Source organism: Manacus vitellinus, unplaced genomic scaffold (genome assembly GCF_001715985.3).
Source record: "Manacus vitellinus isolate BGI_N305 unplaced genomic scaffold, ASM171598v3 scaffold_12_pilon, whole genome shotgun sequence".
Classification (NCBI taxonomy): domain Eukaryota; kingdom Metazoa; phylum Chordata; class Aves; order Passeriformes; family Pipridae; genus Manacus; species Manacus vitellinus.
Genome location: NW_021938949.1, coordinates 4,236,453 through 4,258,977, shown reverse-complemented (window position 1 = coordinate 4,258,977; position 22,525 = coordinate 4,236,453). Strand labels below are relative to the sequence as shown.

Genomic DNA, 22,525 nt, shown 5'->3' with positions numbered 1-22,525 from the left:
GGCCGCTCCGTTCCCGTCTCTTTCCCTTCCAGCTACACCGTGTCGCGGAAGATCGAGCCGTTCTACAAGGGAGGGCGAATCCAGGTAATCCCAGCTCTGGAGGGTTTGGGAGTGCCGCGTCTCCCGGCTCTGTAACGTTCCTGCTTCTCACCCCCTCTTGCCCAGATAAGCCGTGATGGGAAGTTCATGTTCTGCCCCTGCGGGAGCAAAGTGAACGTGCTCGATGTGGAAACGGGAGCGCTCCTGCACAGCCTGCAGCAGGTGAGGGGCACGGCCGCTCCCGGGAGGGGTTTTCCCACTGTGGATGTGACGCTCCCGGGAATGAGGAGGGTGGGAACGGTCCCGAACACAGGCGGGTGGGTTTGGGGTTGTCCCCAAGCTGTGCTCGGTGTCAGAAGGGAGCTCTGAGATCCGGGGATGGTTTAACTGTGGGATTTCACTTCCTAGGAGGAGGAGGAGGATGTCACTGCCTTTGTGCTCAGCCCCGATGACGAGGTGGGTTTGGATCAGAGGTTTATTTTGGGTGGATCAGGGGGCTGGGCTGGGCTGCTGCAGGGGGTGTTGGGACAATACTCCAGGAATGTGGGAGGATTTTGGGGAGCCCTGTGCCCGGGATTGGCCTCGATGATCCCTGTGGGTCCTTTCCAGCACAGGAGATTCCCTGATTCTATTCCATGATCTCTGTGCTTCCAGAGATCCCCACGGAGGCTCCTCACACCCTTCCTTGTGTCCCCTCCTGGGTGTGACTGGGATGTGCCAGGAGTCTGAGCTGTGGCACCTGCCCCGTCTGTGCCCTGTGTGTGGGCCCTGGCACGATTTCCAACCCAATCCATCCCTGACCATGTCCCTGTGCCCGGTGTGTGTGCCCTGGCACAGATCCAGCCCCAATCCCAGCCTGACCGTGTCCCTGTGCCCATTCCAGGTGCTGCTGACGAGCTCCCGGGCGCTGCTCCTGCGGCAGTGGCACTGGCGGGAGCCGCGCTGTGCCCGCGCCTGGCGGGCCCTGCACCCCCTGCCCGTGGCCACCATGGCCTGTGACTCCACAGCCACCCTGCTGGCCACAGGTACGGGGCACTGGGGGGATTCTGGGGGGCCCTTCGGCTCTGGAATAACCTCCCTCAGCTGGACACAGCGACCGGAGCGAGGGCACAGCACAGGGTCAGGCATGACCTGTAACCTCCCTGTTCCACGGTCTGACTGAGTGTGAGGTGCTCCAGGGGCTTCTCTTGCCGTGGGTTGTTCTTACTGGGTTCATTTTCCTTTCTTGTGCCTTTGCTACCCCTGAAGTTTTGCAGATGTGTTGGACTACTGCCTCCCTCTCTTCCGTGGTTCATTCCCTGTGTCCTTCTTTCCCCAGGTGGCTGTGACAGCACCATTAAGGTCTGGGATATGGTCAAACACTACTGCACACACAACCTGAAAGGATCCTCTGGAGTGGTACAGTAAGGAGGAGTTGTGTTTGTCAGTCCCTGCCATTTGTGGGGTGCTGGGACTGACCTGGAATATCTCGAGTTAATGGAATAGGAAGGCCCATTCCAAGCAGGTTCTGGGCTCTTCTTCCTGGTTTTTGGGAACAGGGCTATGACTGTCTCTAGCCCAATTTGTCAAGAGTTTTCATACAATCAGAGGATTGTTCAGGTTGGAAAAGGCCTTTCAGATCACTGAGTCCAACCATGAACCAGCAGCACCATGTTCACCACTAACCAGTGTCCTCAGATTGGTTGGGATCCAAATGGAATCCCTGTGCTTGCTGGCTGGTGTGCTCCAAGAGCACGGGAACACTGGCAAAGACAAACAGTAAAGTCTTCTGGTGGGTGGCAGAGGAATGAGACCCTACAAAGAAAGTCTCTTATAAATCTGTGTCAATTGATCTCTCGTGGAATCCTGAAATGGTCTGGGTTGGAAGGGACCTTAAAACTCATCTTATTCCACTCCCTGCTGTGGGCAGGGACACTTTCCACTATTCCAGGTTGCTCCAAGCCCATCGAGCCTGGCCTGTTGACCTGTGTAAATGTGTCCTTATTTAGGTGCTGGGCCAAGGCCAGCACTGCAGGTGGTTCATTCCTGTCCTGTTCCTCTCCCCCTGCCCAGCCTGGTCGAGTTCCACCCGGACATCTCCCGCCTGCAGCTCTTCTCCTCCTCCATGGACTACAAAATCCGCATCTGGGACCTGAATTCCAGCAAATGTGTGGCTGTGCTGGATGGGCACTTCAGTGCTGTCACCTCGCTGGCATTTGCAGATGGAAACACCCTCCTGAGGTACCACCTGGGTACAGGGGTTTGACCTCTGTCCTGTTCACCTCCTGCCAGGGCTGGGTGATTCCAGAGGGTCTTGGCACCTGTAGAACAGAATCCTGGAATGGTTTGGGTTGGAAGTGACCTTAAAACCCATCCAGTCCCACACCCTGCCATGGGCAGGGACACCTGCCACTAGCCCAGGTTGCTCCAAGCCCCATCCAGCCTGGTCTGTGTTTCTGGCATTACACTCTGCTGGCACAGGGAATGCTGATGTTCTTTCCTATTACCTCTCCAGAGAGGTGTTGAACTCCCACAGTGCCAGGTTTGCACATGGATTTGGCACTGAAACACCTTTTCCTTTGCAGCTCTGGCCGTGATAAAATCTGCATGGTGTGGGACCTGGAGAGCAGGGAGAGCAAACGAACCGTCCCCGTCTACGAGGTGAAACTGGGGTTCACTTATTCCTTTGGGATCCTTTTGTAGTTTCCAGGTCATGGTCCCACAGTAGCTCTCCCTCTTCAGGTTCTGTGTGTTATGGGATGAGCCCTGGCTCTGTGACTCTCTGACTCTTGCAGACCGTGGAAGCCGCCGTGTTGTTGCCCGAGAAGGGGGATTTCTCTCAGCTGGGTGTGAAGAAACAAGGGCTGCACTTTGTCACAGCTGGCAGCAAAGGTGAGGCAGTGCCACTGCCACTTTTGGGGGCTGTGATTGCTGGGGTGGGAGTTCTTTGCATGGCAGAAGCTTAGGCTGGAGAGCAGAGCCTGCTCCCAGGTTCCTCGGGCAGCTGGGGATGAGCAGGATGGGTCAGATGTGCTCTGAAACATTTAATACTCAGATACATTTATCTACATAAAAATATACTTTAAAACCCATAAATAGATATAAATAATTCCCAAACTGCAATGAAGTTTGATTTAGACTGCAGAAGCCCTGTGGCTTCTCATGCCACTGGAGTCAGATCTCTGCCCGGTCCTGCCCTGGAGCTGCGCAGCTTTTCCCGTGGGCAGTGCCAGGGTTCGGATAACACCCCTTGGGCAGTCACTGTGTGAGGCTGGCTGTGACAGAGGACGTATCCCGTGGCTGTTGCAGGCATCCTGAGGGTGTGGGAGGTGGCCAGTGCAGGCTGTGTGTACAGCCAGCCCGTGCCCTTCGCGCCGCGGGAGGAGCCGAGCGAGCGCAGCCTGTGCCAGTGCCTGTGGGTGCCCGCGCGGGGAGAGCTCCTCACCGTGTCCCTGGAGCACAACATCATGTTCTACGAGGCACAGACCCTCCAGCTCCGCAAGCAGGTGACAGCCCCAGCCTTCTTTTGCCTTTATCCACGGTTTGGGATCAGCTCTGCTCCTGCTAAAAGCTCTGTCCCTTGTCTCCGGCCTGTTCTGGAATTGTTCCTTGGTGCTAAACCAGAAATTTCATTGGTGGGGCTGCTTGGGGGGAATTTTGCACAGAGACCAACATAAGAACCAGGAAGCAGAACAGGCCCAGGCAGAAATCCCTCCTGTGCTCCAGCTTATGTGTAAAAGAGATCCTTACACCCAGCGTCAAATGCGAGATCACAGCACTGCAGCTTTTCCCTGCTGAACTCTTCCCATTCCAGCTCGCTGGGTACAACGAGGAGGTTCTGGATGTGAAGTTCCTGGGCCCTGGTGACTCTCACATTGTTGTGGCCACCAACAGCCCCCAGCTGAAAGTGTTTGAGTTGGCAACATCCCACTGCCAGATCCTCTACGGCCACACAGGTGAGTGCCAGCGCTGACCCGGCTGGGAGAGGGGCAGGGGTTCCCTTGTCCAGCTTCTCTTGGAGCTCCTGTGGAGGCTGGAACCCTTGAGCAGCATCACAACAGGTTTGGGAGTTGTGTGGAGAAAGGATATATCCCATTGTCCCTGTCACTGGCAGTGACATCAGTTTAATTTGGAGCTGAAGGGGTGTGAGTGCCACTCGCTCCACAGGGACTGTGAATGCCCTGTCCCAGTGTCCCAGACCTGTCCCCAGGACAGTGGGTTCATTAACTCACACATTCCTGTTGTCCCATTTCAGTATTTCTGTGCATCCACCTGTTTTGTCTCCTTCTCTTTAGAAACAATTATGGCTTTGGATGTCTTCAGAAAAGGCCTGATGTTCGTCACCTGTGCCAAGGTGTGTCACTGCTCTTCATTTAATGCAGCTCTTCACTTTACTGATCTTTATGGGCAAAATTGTACCACTTTTAGCACTCCAGAAAGGGCCTTTTATTCATACAATTCCTGTCTGCTGCATCCCCCAAAGATAAGGTTCTTCACTGTCCCTTTTTAATGTTGTCCCTGGGAAATCAGTTGTATTTATTAGCCTGAAGGAGATGGTTCCTTCTCCAGGCATCTGGGTCTGGAATTAGAGAAGTTGTTAGTGTGGGACTGATGGGAGCTTCTGGGTGGGAAGAAAAAGTGCCAACTGCCCTGATACACCCAAAAATAAACCTCTGATAGACCCCACAATAAATCTCCACTCTGGAACCCCAGGCTGGAGCTTTGTCCTGTCTGGCTGTGTGTCCTCACCTGCTCTGACAAAGGCAGGCAAAGGTTCAAGCTGCAAAATTCAGGACCAGTCAGGCTGGGGATGTGGTGAAAGCCCAGGGGGCTGATCTCTTGTCAGAAAATCAAGCAGTTTCTGTGCTCTCCCCCACAGGACAGGAGCATCCGTGTCTGGAGGATGGGCAAGGCTGGCAGGGTGGTCTGTGTGGCACAGGGGCTGGGCCATGCCCACGGCGTGGGCGCTGTCGCCTGCTCCAGGTAACACAGACCGGGGCAGGCTGTCCCTTTGTGTCCTCCTGCTCAGGGAGGGGAAGGGCCTTTTCTCCTGTGCAGGGGAAGCCACTGATTTGCCTCCTCGATGTTTTTGTTCCTCTCAGAATGAAGGAAAGCTTTGTAGTAACCAGCAGCCAGGACTGCACAATCAAGATCTGGAACATCCCGGAATCCCTCACTTCCAAAGCAAAAGCAGCCTCGATCTCCAGCCCAGAAACCCTCCATGCCAGAGTGACTGAGAAGGGCCACAACAAGGTCAGGCTCCCCCTGAGCCCAGAACGTGGCTCTGGCACTTAAATCTCCCTCTCCCGTGTTCCCCCTCTGGTCATTCCCAGAGCAAAGGCTGAAGTGCTCTGTGCTCCTCTTCCCCCCCAGGACATCAACAGCGTGGCAGTGTCCCCCAATGACAAGCTGCTGGCCACGGGCTCGCAGGACAGGCTGGCCAAGCTGTGGTCCTGCTCCGACTGCTCCTTGCTGGGGGTGTTCTCGGGGCACAGACGGGGCATCTGGTGCGTGCAGTTCTCCCCCGTGGATCAGGTCCTGGCCACCTCCTCGGCAGACGGGACCCTGAAGCTCTGGGGCCTTCGGGACTTCAGCTGCCTGAAGGTGAGGAGAGCTCCTGCCCCTGCTCCAGGCAAAGCCCTGGGGTTGGTCCTTTGGAAACTGAGCTTCCTTTCCCCTTCCCAGACCTTCGAAGGCCACGATGCCTCAGTGCTGAAGATCATCTTTGTGAGCCGAGGGGCCCAACTGCTCAGCAGGTTTGTGCCTGGGGAGTCTGGGGGAGATCCACAACTGGTCAGGAGGGAATCTCTTGGCTGAGCAGCAGCAGCAAGAGGGAAGAGTCTTGTGTCCAAGGAGTCCTTGGAAAGACTGATAGGAAGGTGCCATATTTAGGCCAAGCTTTCTACAGGAGCTGAATGAATCCTCTTCTCCAGTTATTCCATGGATTCTGTTTATCTGCTGTGCATTGCTGGGCTGGGGACACACACAGGAGGCAGAGCTAAGTGTGCATCTTGCCCTGCACATTTTGTTTAATTCTGTTCCTGTTTGGAAGGCACTGGAATGGGACAAGTTTATCTGATATTTGAGGGGGGGGCAGAGCAAGAATGGATCTGTCCAGTGATTATTTTTTTTGTTTTTGTGTTTCTCTTCCAAAAGTGGATCTGATGGTCTCTTAAAACTCTGGACAATTAAAACAAATGAGTGTGTTAAGACATTAGATGGTCATGAAGATAAAATCTGGGGTCTTCACTCCAACAAACAAGATGACATGGTGGTGACAGCCTCCAGTGACTCCTGCATCACACTCTGGCAGGTACAGCACGGGGGGTCCTGACTCCTCTCAGGGTTAATAATCAGCATAAATGGAGAACTCAGGATGCCAGTGGCTTGTTCCTCATGTGTTCCCATTTTCTGCACTTTGGAATTGGGTCAGTAAGGCTTATCTTGGGGTTTGGGGTTATTTTTTGGCCAGACTGTGTTTCCCCTGCAGCAGATGGGCCCCAGCAGCCTCAGGCACTGGTGGCTTGGAGGGAAGTTGGGAGTTACTGGATTTAACCCTTAAATTACTTGGCCTAGAGATCTTGCTGCAGAACCTGCTCTCCTAAGCACTCAATGGCTCAATAAAAATCCGTGTGTATTAAAGCAAGATTTGATAAAGTTTTATCCTGTGTTTTTATAGGATGTCACTGAAATTGAGGAGAAAGAAGCACAAGCTAAACAGGAGGAGCAGATTATGAAGTGAGTTGGTCTCGTGCAATTAAGAGCCGTGAAAGGCAAACTGTCCAGTGGAACTGCCCACACCTGGAGCCATCCAGCTCCATCTAATCCCAGTATTTAGTGGGAGCACCGAGGCATTTATTGACAAGCACCACTGACTCGTTGGTGTGACCCCCCCTGCACGCTGTTACTGCCAAATCTGCTGCTTTTTGTGCAGTGCTTGTTTCCACCACTCAAACACTGGTCTCACTCTCGACCCTGATTTGTTTTCCAGAGAGCAAGAGCTTTCTAACCTGCTCCATGAGCACAGGTACCTCCGAGCCCTGGGCTTGGCCATTTCCCTGGATCGGCCTCACACCGTGTTGACGGTGGTCAAGGGTGAGTCCATCTCGTGCTCCGAAGGCATTTTCCTGCCCTCTGCTTTCCAGAACACTCTTTCCAGGCTCCAAGGTCTAATTATTAGTCGGAAAGCCTCAGTGTTCCCTCTCTCTTTCCCGTGTTCCTGAGAGCAATCACCCCAGCTAACCAGTGGTCTCCCTGCTCTCAGCCTGGACTCTCCCTTCTCTCTCTGCAGCCATCCTTAAGGAACCCGAGGGGAGGAAGCACTTGGAAGAGAACCTTGTTCGGCTCCGGAAGGATCAGAAAGGTTTGTCACGACGTGGTTTGAGTGTTGAAAGCTTCCAGGTCAGGGGCTTGTTTTCTCAACTGAAATTAAGAATCATAAAATAGAACCATGGGATGGTTTGGGTTGGAAGGGCCTTAAAGCTCATCCAGCTCCATCCCCTGCTGTGGGGCATTCAGGGACATCAGGCCTCGTCATCCCACACATTTAGGGTGTGATGGCTCAAGGAATGGTTCTGTCTGGAATTACTTTGCCCCTCTGGGCTCGTCAGTTACTGTCTGTGGGAGCTGAACCTCTGTAAGACCCAAGACATGGGTGTCCCTCCCCCACAGAGGCCGTGCTGGCGTTCCTGGTCACCTGGAACACCAACTCCCGGAACTGCCACGAGGCCCAGGCTGTCCTGGAAATCCTCCTGAAGCACGAGGCACCCGACAGTCTCCTGCAGTTCTCGGGCATTAAACCTGCTGTGGAGTCCCTGCTGCCCTACACGGGTGAGTCGCTGCGGGGCCGGGCCTGGGGTGTCCTCCTGTGGCCTGGAGCACAGAATCCTGGAATGGTTTGGCTTGGAAAGGACCTTAAAGCTCAGCTATGGGCAGGGACACCTTCCACTGGCCCAGGCTACTCCAAGCCCTGTCCAACCGCCTTGGACACTTCCAGGATGCGGCAGCACAGCTTCTCTGGGCAACTGTGCCACGGGCCTCCCCACCCACTCCCAGAGGATAAATTCCTTCCCAATATCCCCTCTAACCCTGCCCTCTGGCAGTGGGAAGCCATTCCCCCTGTCCTGTCCCTCCATGCCTTGTCCCCAGTCCCTCTCCAGCTCTCCTGGAGCCCCTTTAGGCCCTGGAAGGGGCTCTCAGCTCTCCCTGGAGCCTTCTCTTCTCCAGGGGAACCCCCCCAGCTCTCCCAGCCTGGCTCCACAGTCTGGGGACACGGGAAATGTTTGCACCCTGTTCCAGGGAGCTCTTTCCCACTGCCCTGATCACTCCTGTCCCTGCAGAGAGGCACTTCCAGAGGCTCAGCCGGCTGCTCCAGGCCTCCATGTTCATCGACTTCATGTGGCAGCACATGAGGCTGGGGGACACGGCCCAGCAGGACAACGGGACCCTGTGACCCTCCTCCCACCGGCTCCTCTTTCCAAAGGGGGGGGAGCCTGAGCTCTTTCCTACCAGGATGGTAACTGTATTTTTAGTTCCTGTATTTTATAATAAATTTTTAAATGTTAATTTGTAAAACCAGCCCAGCATTCAATCTCCTCAGGGCCCAACAAGAGGAAAGGGTCGTTTCTTTGGCCAAGCTCTGGTTTGTATTTTCATGCCCTGAATTTTCAGGCCCAGACACTCAAACATCATTTAGTTTGGAGGAAAGGCAGAATCCCAACAAGTAGTTGGGTTTTACTGGGATTTAAAAACTTTATGGAGCTGAGAGGCACTCCTGGCAATGTCATATCATGTCCTCCAGCCCAGCTGGGCCCTGGCTGTTGATCACTGTTGTGCCATTAAATATTTTCTTTGCTTGAGCAAATGCAGCCTGGACCAAGGCAGGTCTCTCACCCGTGCCCACCCCAAATTTAGCACCTGAGAGGGAGAGAAGCATGATTTTAATTCGCCAGGTAGCAAATTTTTAAGGTGTAAAACTCAGACTTCAGACATGTTTACATGTATTTTATTTCAAAGACAAAAATGTATAAAATTCGGAACGACACAAACATCTCACAAGTTGTTTCTAAAAAACATTAACAGGGAGAATAACTACAGTCAAAGCCAGCAACATATAGAAAAGCCTTAATTTTCCTAGAACTATTCACCTAACAAATCTAGCAACGAGTTTAGGATGAGAATTGCTGGGAGTTTCAGTAACTGCCAGACTCCCTTGGAAGGGGAATGTTTTGCCCATAAAAGTGACCTCTGTCCCTGTCCCCAGGTGGGACACAAGCTGTGCCAGCCCTGTTTGTGCTCCTGTGTCTGCACAGCCACGGCTGGAGGGAACAGCCAGGGATGAGGTTCCTCCCCAACAGGTTTTTTGTTGTCACAGCCATTCAGCAGATGCAGCCAATCCATCTGATGGCCTCTCCACTACCTAAATTGATCTAAGCTGTAAAAAACCAAACCCCAAACCAACACCAAAACCTAAACAGTTTAAATATATATATATGTAAAGTATGGTGTTCAGGTAAATGACATCACAGCTGCATCATCCCATCCCTCCCACAATCCAGTAACTGTAGCTTGGGCTGCCATTGGTGACTCTGAGTCACTCTGGTGCCACTTCTCTGCTCTCTGGGGTGGCTGCAGCTCACCTGGTGTGGGGAATAATGCAACAGTGACTGTGAAATGTTCAACTGTTCACATCCTGTGTGGCAGAATGAACAGCTGCCTGAGGGAGAACTTACTGAATTCCAAGTGACCTCTAACTTAGGAGCTGCTGGATCCGCAGCTGCCCTGACTCCCCTGAGGAGTTAAACCACTAAATCCTTTCCCAGTAACTCCCTTCTGGCTCCCAGTCTCCCTGTGAAGCCGCAGCAGGAATTGGTGCTGCCCAAGGAGGGGATGGATGTTAGTGGGTGTATTCCTTGGGATCCAGTGGTGTCCTTGGGAAGCCACAGTCCAAGGGCTGATGTTCCCACGGGGCTCTGGTGAGGGGTGCCTGGCTCTGCCCGGGCTGTGTCCTGTCCCTGCTCTAGTGCAGGCTGGGCAGCAGTGCCTGGGCTGTGTCATTGTCCCCTGTCCCCTGTGCCTACTCTAGTGCAGGCTGGGCAGCAGTGCCTGGGCTGTGTCATTGTCCCCTGTCCCCTGTGCCTGCTCTAGTGCAGGCTGGGCAGCAGTGGCTGCAGGCCTGGCCGTGGGCTGTGTCCCTGCAGGGCCCGTTTGGTGAGGGTGCTGCACCTCTGCAGGATCTCGTGGGCCGAGGGCCGTGCTGGCACCTTGGGGACGCTCGTGGCCAGGTCGGGGTCGGGCAGGGGCGAGCTCAGGTCGGCTGTAGAGGACTCCACGAAGCCAGAGTCGTTCCTGTCCCTGGGGGTGAGGCGTGGGGACTTGGTGCTGTGCGTGGCCAGGGCAGGGGAGCTCCTGTTCTGCTCCACTTCGGGCAGAGAGCGGGACAGGTCGGGCTTCCAGCTCAGCCGGGCGCCCTGCTCGCTGCTGCTGCCCGAGCTCAGGGACGAGCTCTCTGACTCCAGGTCTGAGGTGGAGCTGGCCCTGGGCAGAGACCTGGATCTGCTCCTCTGAGAGCTCCCATCTTCATTCAGGTTGAAGGAAGAGCCAGGCTGTGCCCTGGGCTGTGCCACGGCCTGCCCCCGGGGCTGGGGGGAGAAGAGGTTTGGGGTGGAGACGTTGAGCCCGGAGTTGATGATGGTCTGCAGCTTGTGGTGAGGATTCTTGTAGGGCCGGAGGCACATGGAGGGCATGTAGCCCGTGCTCCCATTGTACCTGTGGGCAGGGATGGAAGGAACACTGAGAGGAGCCCTTCGACCAGTTTGAACCAAGGGGAGGGAGCAGAGCAGGGCAGGGCCCAGCCCTGTGCTGTACGTGGGGTGTGAGGACTGGGAAACCATCCTTGGCCAAGGACATTCAGCTCAGGGATGCACCCAAATGGCAAGGAGAGGGCAAGCAGCAGCTGCAGCAGGTAACCAGCTCCCTGGGTTGGCAGGACTTTGGAAAAGCCTCCTTACCGGATGAGCCACCAGCCGTTGTCAGAGCTCCTGAGCACCTCCACGACCACCCCGCTGTGCAGAGAGAGCTCATCCGCCTCCTGCGCCTCGTAGGGCTGCACCACGAAGTACAGGCTGCCTGTGGGAGGAGGAGGAGGTCGGATCTGCCCCGTGGAGAAAGTGCCCCTACCCTGTGACAGAGCAGCTCAGCTGTGGGGCAGTGTCCCTGAGAGGGACTGGCTGCTCAGGGACCCCAAACTGAGTGATTTAGGTTGGACACAAGGAAGATGTTTTTTCTACAATGAGGGTGGGGAGGCCCTGGCACAGGTTGCCCAGAGAAGCTGTGGCTGCCCCTGGATCCCTGGAAGTGTCCAAGGCCAGGTTGGACGGGGCTTGGAGCAAACTGGGCTAGTGGAAGGTGTCCCTGCCCATGGCAGGGGGTGGGACTAGATGACCTTGAAAGGTCCCTTCCAACCCAAACCATTCTGTGATTCCATGGCAGAGCTGACCAGAAGAGTCAGAGCTCCAGAGATCCAGGTGGGGACTCCAAGCAGTGGTTAAAGTGGTGAGGTTTTGCAGAACTCATTTTTTGAAGGTGTCCCAGAGAGCCAGGAGCAGACTTACCCTCCTCATTTGAGCTAAAGGTGTTCTGGATGTCCTCGTGGACATCAAGCTCTTCCAAGTACGAGGCTGGGAACCAGGCAATCTGCTTGTCTGCATTTTCCACCAGCCACCACCCTACAAAGAGCAAAACACCCAGTTTTTAACAGCCTGCAAGTTGAGAGATGACCATAATCCCTGGATAAGGGACACAAGAGACAGGAGGGACATTCACTGTCCCCCCAGGTAGGCACACAAGTACAAACACCTGCACTCCTGACACTACCCTGGCATTTGCCGGGCTATGAATCAACCTGCCCCTCCAGCCCTGACACTGAAGAATCCCCTCAAACATACCAGTCATGTCCTTGATTAACACTTCAACAATTTCCTTCTGAGCCACTGTGAACGCCCTGTTCTTGGTGTCCTTGGTTTCAAAGCTCTCGATGCAGCGGTAGCTCTGGGACGCCTGGGGAAGGGTGATGGAGATGGGCTGCTGCTTCTTTTCCCTTCTAAATTCTGATGGCATGATCACAACACTGCAAAGCAAAGTTTCGCATCAAAAACTCAGGTGGAAGGTTGAGTTTAGCCTCAGTTTTGGTAAAATCACTTATGCAGTAGCTTTAGCCACCAGAGACGACATAAACCCAGATTAAAGCACCCAGCAGAACTTCCCTGCTCTGCTGCCCTCTTGTAACTGGTGTTTCTCTTCTACCCACATCCCATAACATTTCTGCTTGGTGAACACACAAAAAGGACAACTCGGATTTCACACCTGTTTTCAGGGAAGGAGGGGTCGAGGTCCTGGGTCTGTGCCTTGAAAAACTGATTCACGTCTCCCCCCTGGGAGATCCTCGCGTCCATTTTCAGCAGCTCCTGGGAGTAGGTTTCCAGCAGTTTCAGGATCTCCAGGCACCTGTTCAGCTTCCCACCCTTCCTGTGCTGCATAATCACACCTTTAAAAGAACAAAGGCACAGTTGGTGTAAGACAACAGCAGGTCTGGATGTCTTTGGGAGCAGCATCTTTTGCCTGAACATGGGGTGTCCTCACCCACCACCCTTCCTGCCCCGTCCCAAACTGTACAGTCACTGTCCCTGCCTCCCTGTCCTTTCTAATAGCTCCTGATACAATTTTTTTAACATCCAAAATTTATCTTTTTTTCACATGTAAATATTTCAAGAAGGTCTGTGCAGATATTTAAAGTGCAATACTAATTTCCCAAGTGCAATTATCTAATAAAAAAGCCTTTCTGGGTTGTTCTAAGTCTGTACTAGACACAATCATGTTGATATAACCCAGTGGTGCTGTGCCAGGAGCAGGAGAGAGCTCTTAACCTGTTCCAGAGGAAAGTCAGGCTCAGAGACTTCAGTTTGTGTCCCCAGTTATGCCTGTCCTGTCCACTCACATGTTTGTTGGTCCATCAGAGATTTATTCTTACCTTTAAACCTGGGTAAACTCCTGAGGGAGCCACTCTCCATGGGGAATTTTCTCTTCAGCTCTTTCTAAAAGAGAGAAGGAGAGAACAGTGATTCCTCACAGCCCTGACACACAGCTGGGCTCCTTTGCCTCTCCAGGATGGGAATCCTGACATTCCAGGAACTGAAAACTCACTTACATGGAATTTCTTAAAGTCTTCAAATGTCCGGTAGATGAGAATGTTGTTCTGGTCTGACCAAGTCACAAACATCATGTAGTTCTGGGAAAAGAAAAGGGAAAAGAAGTGCAATTTAATCACAGTGTTCCATCTGAGATGCTTCCAGGCAATCAGCGTTTGCCACGAGCTGTGGGTTAGTTCTGGCTTCAGGCTGAGAGTATCACATTAAAAAATTCAATTAAACATTAAACCCACAAAAATATTTCCTTAAATTTAAGGGTTCCAAATGGATAATCATAAATGAAATCAGGAGGATTTTATGGTGCTATGACAGAAAGAGAGCAAAATCCAAGATAACAATTTTCTTACAGTATTAAGCCCATTACAAAAATCCCTTTGTCCTAGATCCCAAGGCTCCTAATCCCAACACTGTGGGGAATGAGCAAACACATCCCTAGAAGAGTAAGTCCAAAGCCCTCTAGTTTCCTAATTTATAATATATTTCAGGAGGAAATAAAAGCCAAAAATTATAAAAATTAACATACCTTCTGCTTTCTGCATTGCATGAAGCCAACAGCCTTCACATCCACGGGGTACCTGCTGCAGCTCATCTTCCCCACGCCTGCTCCTCCCTCACTGGCAGCTGGAGGGATGTGTCCTGGAAGGATGGGAGCTGGAGGGATGGCAGCTGGAGGGATGAGCTGGAGGGATGTGTCCTGCAGGGATATCCTGGAGGGATGGGAGCTGGAGGAATGTCCTGGAGTGTTGTGCCCTGGAGGGATGTGTCCTGGAGAGATGTGTGCTGTGCTGGAGATTGCAGAGCTGTGGCTGCAGCCAGGACTCCCCAGGTTAAATACCCTGGAGCAGGAGGCAGGGCACAGGCGTTCCCGGCCTCCTCCTCCGCCCCGCCCCGCAGAAATTCCGTAGTTTGGCAAACTACCGGGTGCCTTTTAACTTTTATCTTTCCCCCTGCTTCTAACACGCAAATAGTCCCGGCTGTGGCAGCAGGGACAGAGTTCAGGGAGCCGGGGAGCAGATCCAGCTTGTTTTATCACATCCCAGCCCGTGCTGGGAAGCGAGCCGGGCCCTGGGTGTGCGGGAGGTCACTGGGGCAGCAGCTCCTGCCCCGAGAGATTTCCGGGGACACACGCAGAGTTTTTATGGCTGTATTGCAGAGAGTTACCTGCAGCCCAGGATGAGCTCACCCCAGTCCCAAAAGCTGATTTACAATGTGGGTTGTCGTCCCAGTGATGTCTCCCTGTACAGGAAGGAGGCTGTTTTACAACACAGCAGCTGCTGGTGTTTTTCTCTTGTCTGAAAAGCCCCAACTTTACCAAAAAAATCCAAAATATACCAGGTTGAAAAGCAGCCAAAGTCATGAAACTCATTGAAGAACAGTGGCCTTTGAGATTTTTATTTCCTGTATGATGTTTCTGTGCATTGTCATGACCCTCCTCTCACTGCTGAATGGGAGTTACTGGGAGAAGGAGCATCCTGAGTGATGCCCTTATAAGAGTCAGAGAATCCTAGAATGGTTTGGGTTAGAAGGGACCTTAAAGATCACCCAGTTCCAAATTCCCTGCCATGGGCCACTATACCAGGTTGCTCCAAGCCCAATCCAACCTGATCTCAAACACTTCAGGGATGGGGCAGCCATGGCTTCTCTGGGCAACCTGTGCCAGGGCCTCACCACCCCTGTAGTAAAGAATTTCTTCCTAATATCTAATCTAAAGCTCCTTTATTGTAGTTTAAAACTGTTCCCCCTTGTCCTGTCACTCTGGGCCCTTGTCCCAAGTCTTGGAGCCCCTTTAGACACTGGAAGGGGATCTCAGGTCTCCCTGGATCCTTCTCTTCTCCAGGTGAACACCCCCAGCTCTCCCAGCCTGGCTCCAGAGCAGAGGGGCTCCAGCCTTCGGAGCATCTCTGTGGCCTCCTCTGGACTCGCTCCAACAAGTCCACACCCTTCTTACACTGAGGACTCCAGAGCTGGAGGCAGCTTCACTCTGATCAATTCTCTTCTTTTGGGGCAGGTTGAGTGCCAACTACCCCGTCAGCTCCGATGTCCCCTGTGAGTTCCTGAGAACCACCAGGAAGGGCAAAGTGAAGCTCACGCGGTGCTACGCGGGTCTGTCCGGGGGGGCTGTGTCCTTCCTCCAGAGCACTCTGTGTGCAAACCCCTGGTAAGGTGCTGTCTGCTCTCCCAGCTGCACAGCTGGGGCAGATCCTGGCTATTGGCCCTCCTTTCTCTCCATGTGCAAGGAGCCTCCTCACCCAGCAGGGCTCCCTGACTGACCTCCTCACCTTTCCTGTTCCAGGGGAAGGCCATCAGCCTCCGAGTGCCTTCAGAGCCCGTGGCTCCAGGAGACAGGTTTGGACAGCAGGCAGCAAGCACTGGTTACCTTCCCCACCACCAAACTGAGGAATTTCCTCATGGAAAGGGAAAAGAAGAGGGGCCTGCTGTGCTCCAAGTATGGCCTCATGGTAGCACAGTGACATGGATGGGACAGGCAGGAACTGCCTCTCTGTCCCTTCTGCACTCAGTGTTTGGTATCAAACTGTCCTGCCAAGCTGGTGTCCATCAGCTGAGCTGGGGTCACTGGTCCCTGTGTTTGTGCTGGTGTGTCCTGCCTGCCACAGGCTGTTCCTGCGTACTCTGTGACTTGTTGGGTGACTGGGCCAGCAGACAGTGAAGGCAGCAAATGCACCAGTGACCATGGCCTTGTAACATGCACGTGTTGTCCTTTGGCACTTTGAAGCCAGGCTGCTCTTCCCTGGGGAGTGCACAGGCCCTTCTACCCAGAGATGTGCCAAAGGCTCCGTGTTTTAATTCTTTAAAAAAATCCTGACATTTCACGTTGTTTCTCCTTCCAACTCTGCTTTACTCTGCAATGGGTGGTGTTGGCTGTGTCGTGGCTTTGTACTCATAACCTCAGTGCTCCTTCGAGTTTCTCTGCAGTGATTGATGTATCTGTTGGTGCCACTGACTTCCTTTGATTTTCCACACAAGCAGCATTAAGTGGAGGCTTTCTCAGAGCTGTATCTGTCTGTGTTTAGAGGAAGGAACACAGGAAACAGTTCCTGATGCATTGCAGTTTCATACTGGAGTTGAGGCTGTTTAACCAGGGATGGCCTTTCCCAACATGTTTAACCCCTATTGTTCCAAACCTGAAGGATGCAGGTTGTAACTCCTTCCCTTGCTCAGTGTGCAGAGCAGGAGCTGTGACCTGGAACGTTTTCCCTGTGCTGTCGAGAGCAGGCACCGACTCAGCAGATTGTAAAACTTTGAATGTTGAAGGAATATTGTCTTCATTAAGCTCTACAGGAGAGAAAACCAGGGGTTTAGGGACAGACTCCACACTCAGCTCTCTCAGGGGATAGAATAGTTACACGAGACAGACACTGCAATGAGAGCTGCCCTCCAGTAAACTTTTCAAATTTATTCCTGGATTCCTTCCAGTTTAACTTCTCTTACAAATCCAGTCAGGTTTTTGTTGGCACAGGCTGGTTTTTTACTCTTGCTGTTGCACTTTGGGATGGAAAGCTCAGTGCCAGGGGAGAAGCCACCCAAGCATAAAACTCAATTGCAGATTAACCCATTTGGAGCTTTCACACTCTTCCATATATGACTTTTTTTTTTTTGCTTCTCACAACTGCATGCATTTGAGCATGTCTGAAGTCTTTTATAGACTCAATACTGTTTGGTTAAATAAACCATTCTGACAAGCAAGTAAAGCCAGATTTTTCTGCTGAATGACTGTCATTATTTTTATATCCCTTTCCCAAGCCCAGTCTTTCACCCTCACTCTGACCTGGGGTCCCTACAAGTGATAACCAATGTACACTGTGTATCAGCAGGGAACAAGCTCCATGCAAACCATCCACATAAAAAATCCTTTTCCTAAAGCCTTGGAGTGAGGACATCACTTGGCCAGGATGAGATGATGGCTCAGAGCTCTCCAGCTATCCTAAGGCATTCCAGGGCATGGTTTGGAGCTTGAATTGACCAGAACTCGGGAAGAGCTCAAATTTAATTCTTGGTAGCAGAGCCAAACAATGAGCCCAGGGGTGACAAAAAAAAAGAGGTGAGAGCCAACATGAAAATTGTGAAAAGGTGCTGGAACTGATAATGGGAATATTAACTGTCACAGTCAAGCCTTGTGCAGTTACAGGTGGTTCTGCCAAAGCTGCTTGATAGTTTCTGCCTGAATTTCCACACCACAAGGTCTGGGCTAATGCCCAGTCTGGGAGGCTGGGATAGTTTGCCCTCAACATGCAGTTACAACATCCCCCTGCCCTTTGCAGAACAAAGCAGGATCTGCCTTTGATGTTTGGACATCTGTGAAAATAGTGTGAGTTTCATTCCTTGATAATATATAATCTCCAAAGTCCAAGGTTAGTGTCAGCATTAAAGTCAATCCACTGTTCTCTTTACAGGAAAGGCTGGGATTTACCATCTGTAAGAACTAATAATTTACCCTAATTATTGAAAGGGAATAAAGCCAAGCAGAGTTTGCAGGGGGCAACTTTTTATCTTGCATTGATCCAGCAGATAAAACAGATGTTTGAGGTCTATAAGGTCGCAGTGGCTGTAGCCCATAAGGGATTGAGGTTGTTTTCTCATGCCCCACTTAGGTTTTTAAGCCCCTTCCCATCACTCCATCCCTTTCCTTACAATCTCCTTGGGTATTTGCAGAGGATGGGGTCTAAACTGGGAGAGTGGGGATGCCTTGAATGCTCAGCCTCCTGCAGACCTGGAAAGGCAGGTGACCACCTGCATTCCTAAGCCACATAAGCACATGAAAATGGTATTGCAGGTTCTGAGTGATGTTCACAATGCTCTTCTCCCACTGATCTGGTAAATGAGGTGATTGGCAAGATCTGACCTTTTCTTACACATGAAATGGGAAGGAGCTGTTGGTATGTCCTTGCTTAGCCCATCCCACCTCTGCTCCCTTTGGGGATCTCATCAGATACAAGAAAGGGACCACAGGCATGACAATTTGAATACTCCAAGGAAATTCTTACGTCTCTGGAAAGGATATTTGCTGCTCTCTGATCTTTCAGGGGTTCACTACAAGCTGGTGCCATCCTGCCAATGATACTTTATAAGTGGAAGTAAATAAATGTCTCAGTGAGGAACTGATAACAAAATAACGCAGTCCCAGTGCCGGTGCACAGCAGCTCATCCCCACACTCCCAAGGCACTTATTTTCCAGCTCATCTGGCCTGGTCTTTGCTTGTACAACTGCTCTCACACCAGTGCCAGTGCTGGCACCATGGACACACAGCTCCTTTGGTTTTGAATTTAAGGACAGGAATTTAATAAGACACTAAAACAAATCAGGGGGAGGAAGTGTATGGCATGTTTATATACAACCAGCCCCTTTTATCCCCTTACCTCTCAATTTTCCTCCCCAAATGCCCTAAATCCATCCTTTATGCCCCTTTGGTTCCTCCCCAAACTATCCTACTTTAAGTCCTGTGCAATCCCAAAATCCTCTTCCCCTACACACCATAGAATGTCTGCCCTCCCTTGACAGAAATCCTCCTCCACATCTCCAGGGGTCTCATGCCAGGACCACGGGGCTGACAGCTCTGCTGGGACAGCCCTGGACAAAATACTTGTTCCTTGGAAGCCCTGAATTGGGGTTCCCACCTGTCAATATGCCCCTGTGCTCCTCTGGGTTTTCAGCAGGCTGATGGCCACAGGGATGGGGCTGGGAATAGCCCCAGAGGGCACATTTTGTCTCTCTTTTATCACAGTAACCGGAGACACAGAGCAGCAACACGTGAGACAGAGGTAAAAACACAAGCCATGATAAATGTTAAGCAAACAAGATCAGATCAGGAGCTGATAACCACGGGATCACACAACTTGCTCAGAGGTAACACCGAAACAAACAACACAACAGGGGCTTCCCAAAATCAAAAGCGTGGCCGGTATCTGAACCGAACATCGTGAACAGGCTGCATGGTCCCGAATCCCCAGCGGCTGCTGTCTATCCCTGGGATCTCCTCTTCCTCATTGACCAGCTCCAGGTCATAGTGGCTCAGCATCAGAAACACAAAGAGTTTCATTTCAGCGCTGGCGAAGAACCGCCCGGGACAGATGGATACTCCTGCCCCCCAGGGCATGTTGACATATTTCAGCTTCTTCCCATTTTTGTAGAAATCCCTCTTGGTGCCATCTGGGTTCACGAAACGGTCGTACTTAAATTTGTGAGGCTCGTGGTGAATTTCTGGGTTCATCTGCACGGCGAGGTGAGGGAACAGAGCCACCCTGTCTCCCTTGCGGAGGGTGTACTCTGTCCCACTGCTTGTCTTGAGGCTGATGTCCTCCAGGACAGCTCTGACCAGCAGCGGGGCTGCCACCAGCCTAAGGGTCTCCTCCAGGGCACTGTCCAGAAGAGGAGCCTGGTTCAACATGTCCCTAGTGATGGTAACTGGACGGCTCCCTGCCTTCACTTGCTGCCCATTCTCCCTCAAGACTTTGTCTACCTCACCTCTCACAGCCTTCAGAGCTTCTGGATGCTTCAGCAGGTACAGGAGGAGCCAGAAGGCCGTTGGGCCCGTGTTGCCTTGGGATGCCCAGAGGAGCATAAACATGAAACGATCCCGCATGTACTCGGGGACGCCATTTTCTGCCAGAAGTTGGTCCTGATCACTGATCCACCCACTGATATTGTCCTTCTGCCTGGCCTTCTTCACAGACAGCACGCTCCAAAAGAGCCTCTTCAGCCGTTCAGCTTCTCTTTTGTCCTTGTGAGGCAACAGAGAGAAGGCCAGGCGAGGGAAGAGGCGGTCGTACCTCCGAAACTCCTGGAACAGCTGGTTGGAGTGGACACGGTCTTGCTCCTCAGCTTTCTCCTTGTCTCCTGCCCCCTGGTGTGGCTCAGAGCCATACAGAGCCAGGTACCCGGCTCTGAAGACGATGTTGTAGCAGTAGTGGAAGAGGTTCTCCTCCCGCCACACTCGCTTCTCCTCTCCTGGGCTCAGGTTGAAAAGCATCAGCTTCTGGAAGTTCTCCATGGTGGTTTGAGTCAGGACACTGAGCCCCTCTCCCGTCAGGTGCTTCATGCTCGATTCACGGGCTACGTTGTGGCTGGATTCGTTGGGCTTGTAGCCAAAAACCTGCAGGACCAGCTGAGTTGCAGCAGCCCTAAAGTCCAGTTTAGACCGTGATTCCTTCACGATGCTGCCAAAGCAGAAGGGGTCCATCACGAAGGTGAAGTAATAGCCACCGATCAGCACCGTGAAAACATCCCCGTGTTTCCTCCACATCCTTTTTAGAAACTCTGAGCTGTCCTTCCTGAAATCCAGCAGGTAGCCCAGCCAGGGAATGGTGCCTTTGTCCAGGGGCGGCTCATCTGGTCTCCGTCTCCGAAACACCCCCAGGACATAGAGGCCACCAAGCAGCAACGACACCAAGGCACAGAGGAGAACCACCCACAGCCCCATGAGAGCTCTGTGCCTGTCTGGGAGCTGGGGCTAGGGACAGGTTGGGGCAGGAATGTGCTTTCTATTCCCATCCAGCAGCTGATATGCAGAGGCACAGCTGACAACCTCTGTCCCCATTGGCAGTGGGTGTTTGCCTGCCCCCGCAGAGCACTCCAGTCTGAACTTGGATTTCTGAGGTGGGAGGGATGTTGTAATCCTGTTGGAGTACCCATGCTGTGTAAGGGGGATAGGTTTTGGCCTGGGCTCTGCAGCAGTTTAAGCATATTTCCTTTTCTAGGGACATGGAGCCCAGGTTTTTTTGGGGAAAAAAAAAAAAGGTTCGGAGGATTCCACTCCATGATTTCTACCTTTAAGGCCAGGCTATGGAGAAGCACTGCAGGCTGAAAAAAATGAAACAAAGGGATGTTGGAAATGCTACTGGAAATGAGCTCAGGGAGGGGGTTACAGCCGAACCAATTTGATCTCCACAGACCAGAGAAGGAAAGGTCTCTAACATTTTGATGTTCTCCAAGGCACAGTGCCCTAGAAGTTTTTTCCCAGTGCTGCCACCTTGATCTGCACACACAGCCACCACAACCTCTGCCCCAGTCACTGGTGCCTGGACCTCGCAGCGCCCTCACATTGGACAGAGAGTGACATTATCCCCTCGCTATTTCCCTCACCTTTGCCCTTCCCCTGAGAATCCCCTCGTAAGTTTTCCGCTGTCCCAAGAGTTCTCCTCTCTCTGGGATCGTAATCTTCATCTTCTTTCTTGCTTCCCAGCTGCTGTCCCTTTCCACGTTCCCTCCAGTGACCTGACCCGTGGAGTGAAGGTCACATCACAGCATCAGCTAAATGCATATTCTGGCTTTGTTTCTTTAAGGAAAGCTCCCAGCCTCACCATTTTGGAAACACGCTGTAGCAATGTTGGGAAGAAAAATAACAGCAGTGAAAACAAATCCATCTTTCCAGATCAACTCAAAGCCCTTCTCAGTCCTGTAACCTTGTCTAGCAATAAAACTATGGTGATGAGTGTTTTCTTTTAAATAATTCTTTTTTTTTTTTTTCTGTACAGTTCTAGGCAAGTCTAATGCTTAATAGATTTTCAGGCTGGAAAGGGACCATTTAAGGTTCAGGAGCATCTGGGGTGAACAATATATTTAAATAAAAGTCAGCAAACTCATAATCTTGAGCTTTAAAGCTACACTGGGTAATAAGGATTGGCCAACAGCTCCCTGTGCTCTTCTGTTCAGCCCATGATCTCACTCTGTGGTGTTGCGAAGCCAATATTTATGTTACAGTATCCATGGATCCTTTTTATCTTGTTAAAGGGGCTCTGTGGGAGTCAAATTCCTCCATTACTGTTCTGCTGAGCCCACTTGTTTTCTCCTTCTCACTGGCTGTTACTGGTTTCAGCTTTGTCCTGATCAAACTGGTCTCAAATCAGCCTATGATTGAACTCATCTCTAACCAAGGATGTGTCTCTTGGGGAGAGTTTCCTGCTCAACAGGATGGCACAGCTCATCCTAACAGAGGAAACTGTCCCTGGGCAGACAACTCAGCTTAAAGGTGCCCAACTCCTCCTGTTATCTCTCCTGGTAGACAAAGGGATGATCCCAATTGAACCATCTACCTGGCAGATGGTAAGAGCCAGGAGAAGCAAAGCCACCCCCTGGTTGGGTTTCTGGCCTAGTGGATGAGTGTGGCAAATCTATTCCTGGGTTTCTGGATTGATGGTTGAGTGTGTAAAAGCTATTCCACAGTCCACACCATGAACTGGAAGGATAATGGGATCGCTCTCCTCCATCCAACCCTTTGGAATCTATAGAAGAGAACATCTGCATGTTTCACAGAATCACAGAATATGCTGAGTTGGAAGGGACCCAC

General features: G+C 52.0%; 4 protein-coding genes and 1 long non-coding RNA gene across 5 annotated transcripts in view; 2 read left to right on the top strand and 3 right to left on the bottom strand.

Moving 5' to 3' along the window:
• RPS2 (ribosomal protein S2) overlaps positions 1-188 on the bottom strand; it is a 4,395-nt gene extending 4,207 nt beyond the window's left edge. The window contains exon 1 of the mRNA XM_029957808.1: positions 162-188. Within this exon, the coding sequence (XP_029813668.1) occupies positions 162-188 (27 nt within the window). The remainder of the gene's footprint in view (positions 1-161) is intronic.
• On the top strand, positions 7-8,583 carry TBL3 (transducin beta like 3). The gene is made up of 21 exons (XM_018086344.2): positions 7-84; positions 166-261; positions 448-495; positions 923-1,064; positions 1,358-1,442; positions 2,092-2,259; positions 2,604-2,679; positions 2,814-2,910; positions 3,328-3,524; positions 3,833-3,974; positions 4,314-4,372; positions 4,898-5,001; positions 5,121-5,271; positions 5,392-5,622; positions 5,704-5,774; positions 6,175-6,331; positions 6,698-6,756; positions 7,010-7,113; positions 7,310-7,381; positions 7,690-7,848; positions 8,358-8,583. Exons 2-21 carry the CDS (start codon positions 187-189, stop codon positions 8,468-8,470), a joined length of 2,310 nt encoding a protein of 769 aa, XP_017941833.2. The 5' UTR covers positions 7-84; positions 166-186; the 3' UTR covers positions 8,471-8,583.
• Positions 8,584-10,160: 1,577 nt separating this feature from the next.
• LOC103761600 (NADPH oxidase organizer 1) lies at positions 10,161-13,864 on the bottom strand. The gene is made up of 8 exons (XM_025896501.2): positions 13,747-13,864; positions 13,223-13,303; positions 13,046-13,109; positions 12,382-12,562; positions 11,964-12,145; positions 11,631-11,744; positions 11,028-11,145; positions 10,161-10,785 (listed from the first exon to the last, which is right to left on the bottom strand). The coding sequence occupies exons 1-8, from the start codon at positions 13,810-13,812 to the stop codon at positions 10,161-10,163; spliced, it is 1,431 nt and encodes a 476-aa protein (XP_025752286.1). The 5' UTR covers positions 13,813-13,864.
• A 1,345-nt stretch (positions 13,865-15,209) lies between these two features.
• Positions 15,210-16,952, top strand: LOC115307105. Its single transcript, XR_003915552.1, has 2 exons — positions 15,210-15,381; positions 15,517-16,952. It is a non-coding gene; the product is annotated as an uncharacterized LOC115307105 (long non-coding RNA).
• A 2,050-nt stretch (positions 16,953-19,002) lies between these two features.
• LOC103756352 (5-beta-cholestane-3-alpha,7-alpha-diol 12-alpha-hydroxylase) lies at positions 19,003-22,240 on the bottom strand. The gene has a single exon (XM_008922397.2). The coding sequence runs from the start codon at positions 20,657-20,659 to the stop codon at positions 19,127-19,129; it is 1,533 nt and encodes a 510-aa protein (XP_008920645.2). The 5' UTR covers positions 20,660-22,240; the 3' UTR covers positions 19,003-19,126.
• Positions 22,241-22,525: the final 285 nt, after the last annotated feature.

What these genes read in the sequence shown, in the direction of transcription:
- TBL3 (XM_018086344.2), top strand. Translation starts at nt 187, where the DNA reads ATGTTCTGCCCCTGCGGGAGCAAAGTGAACGTGCTCGATGTGGAAACG. An exon ending in CTGAGAAGGGCCACAACAAG is followed by an intron (nt 5,272 to 5,391) that starts GTCAGGCTCCCC and finishes CTTCCCCCCCAG; the next exon opens with GACATCAACAGCGTGGCAGT. An exon ending in GGGGCCCAACTGCTCAGCAG is followed by an intron (nt 5,775 to 6,174) that starts GTTTGTGCCTGG and finishes CTCTTCCAAAAG; the next exon opens with TGGATCTGATGGTCTCTTAA.
- LOC103761600 (XM_025896501.2), bottom strand. Translation starts at nt 13,812, where the DNA reads ATGAGCTGCAGCAGGTACCCCGTGGATGTGAAGGCTGTTGGCTTCATG. An exon ending in TGCAATGCAGAAAGCAGAAG is followed by an intron (nt 13,304 to 13,746) that starts GTATGTTAATTT and finishes TTCTTTTCCCAG; the next exon opens with AACTACATGATGTTTGTGAC. An exon ending in GTTAATCAAGGACATGACTG is followed by an intron (nt 11,745 to 11,963) that starts GTATGTTTGAGG and finishes TGCTCTTTGTAG; the next exon opens with GGTGGTGGCTGGTGGAAAAT.
- LOC103756352 (XM_008922397.2), bottom strand. Translation starts at nt 20,659, where the DNA reads ATGGGGCTGTGGGTGGTTCTCCTCTGTGCCTTGGTGTCGTTGCTGCTT.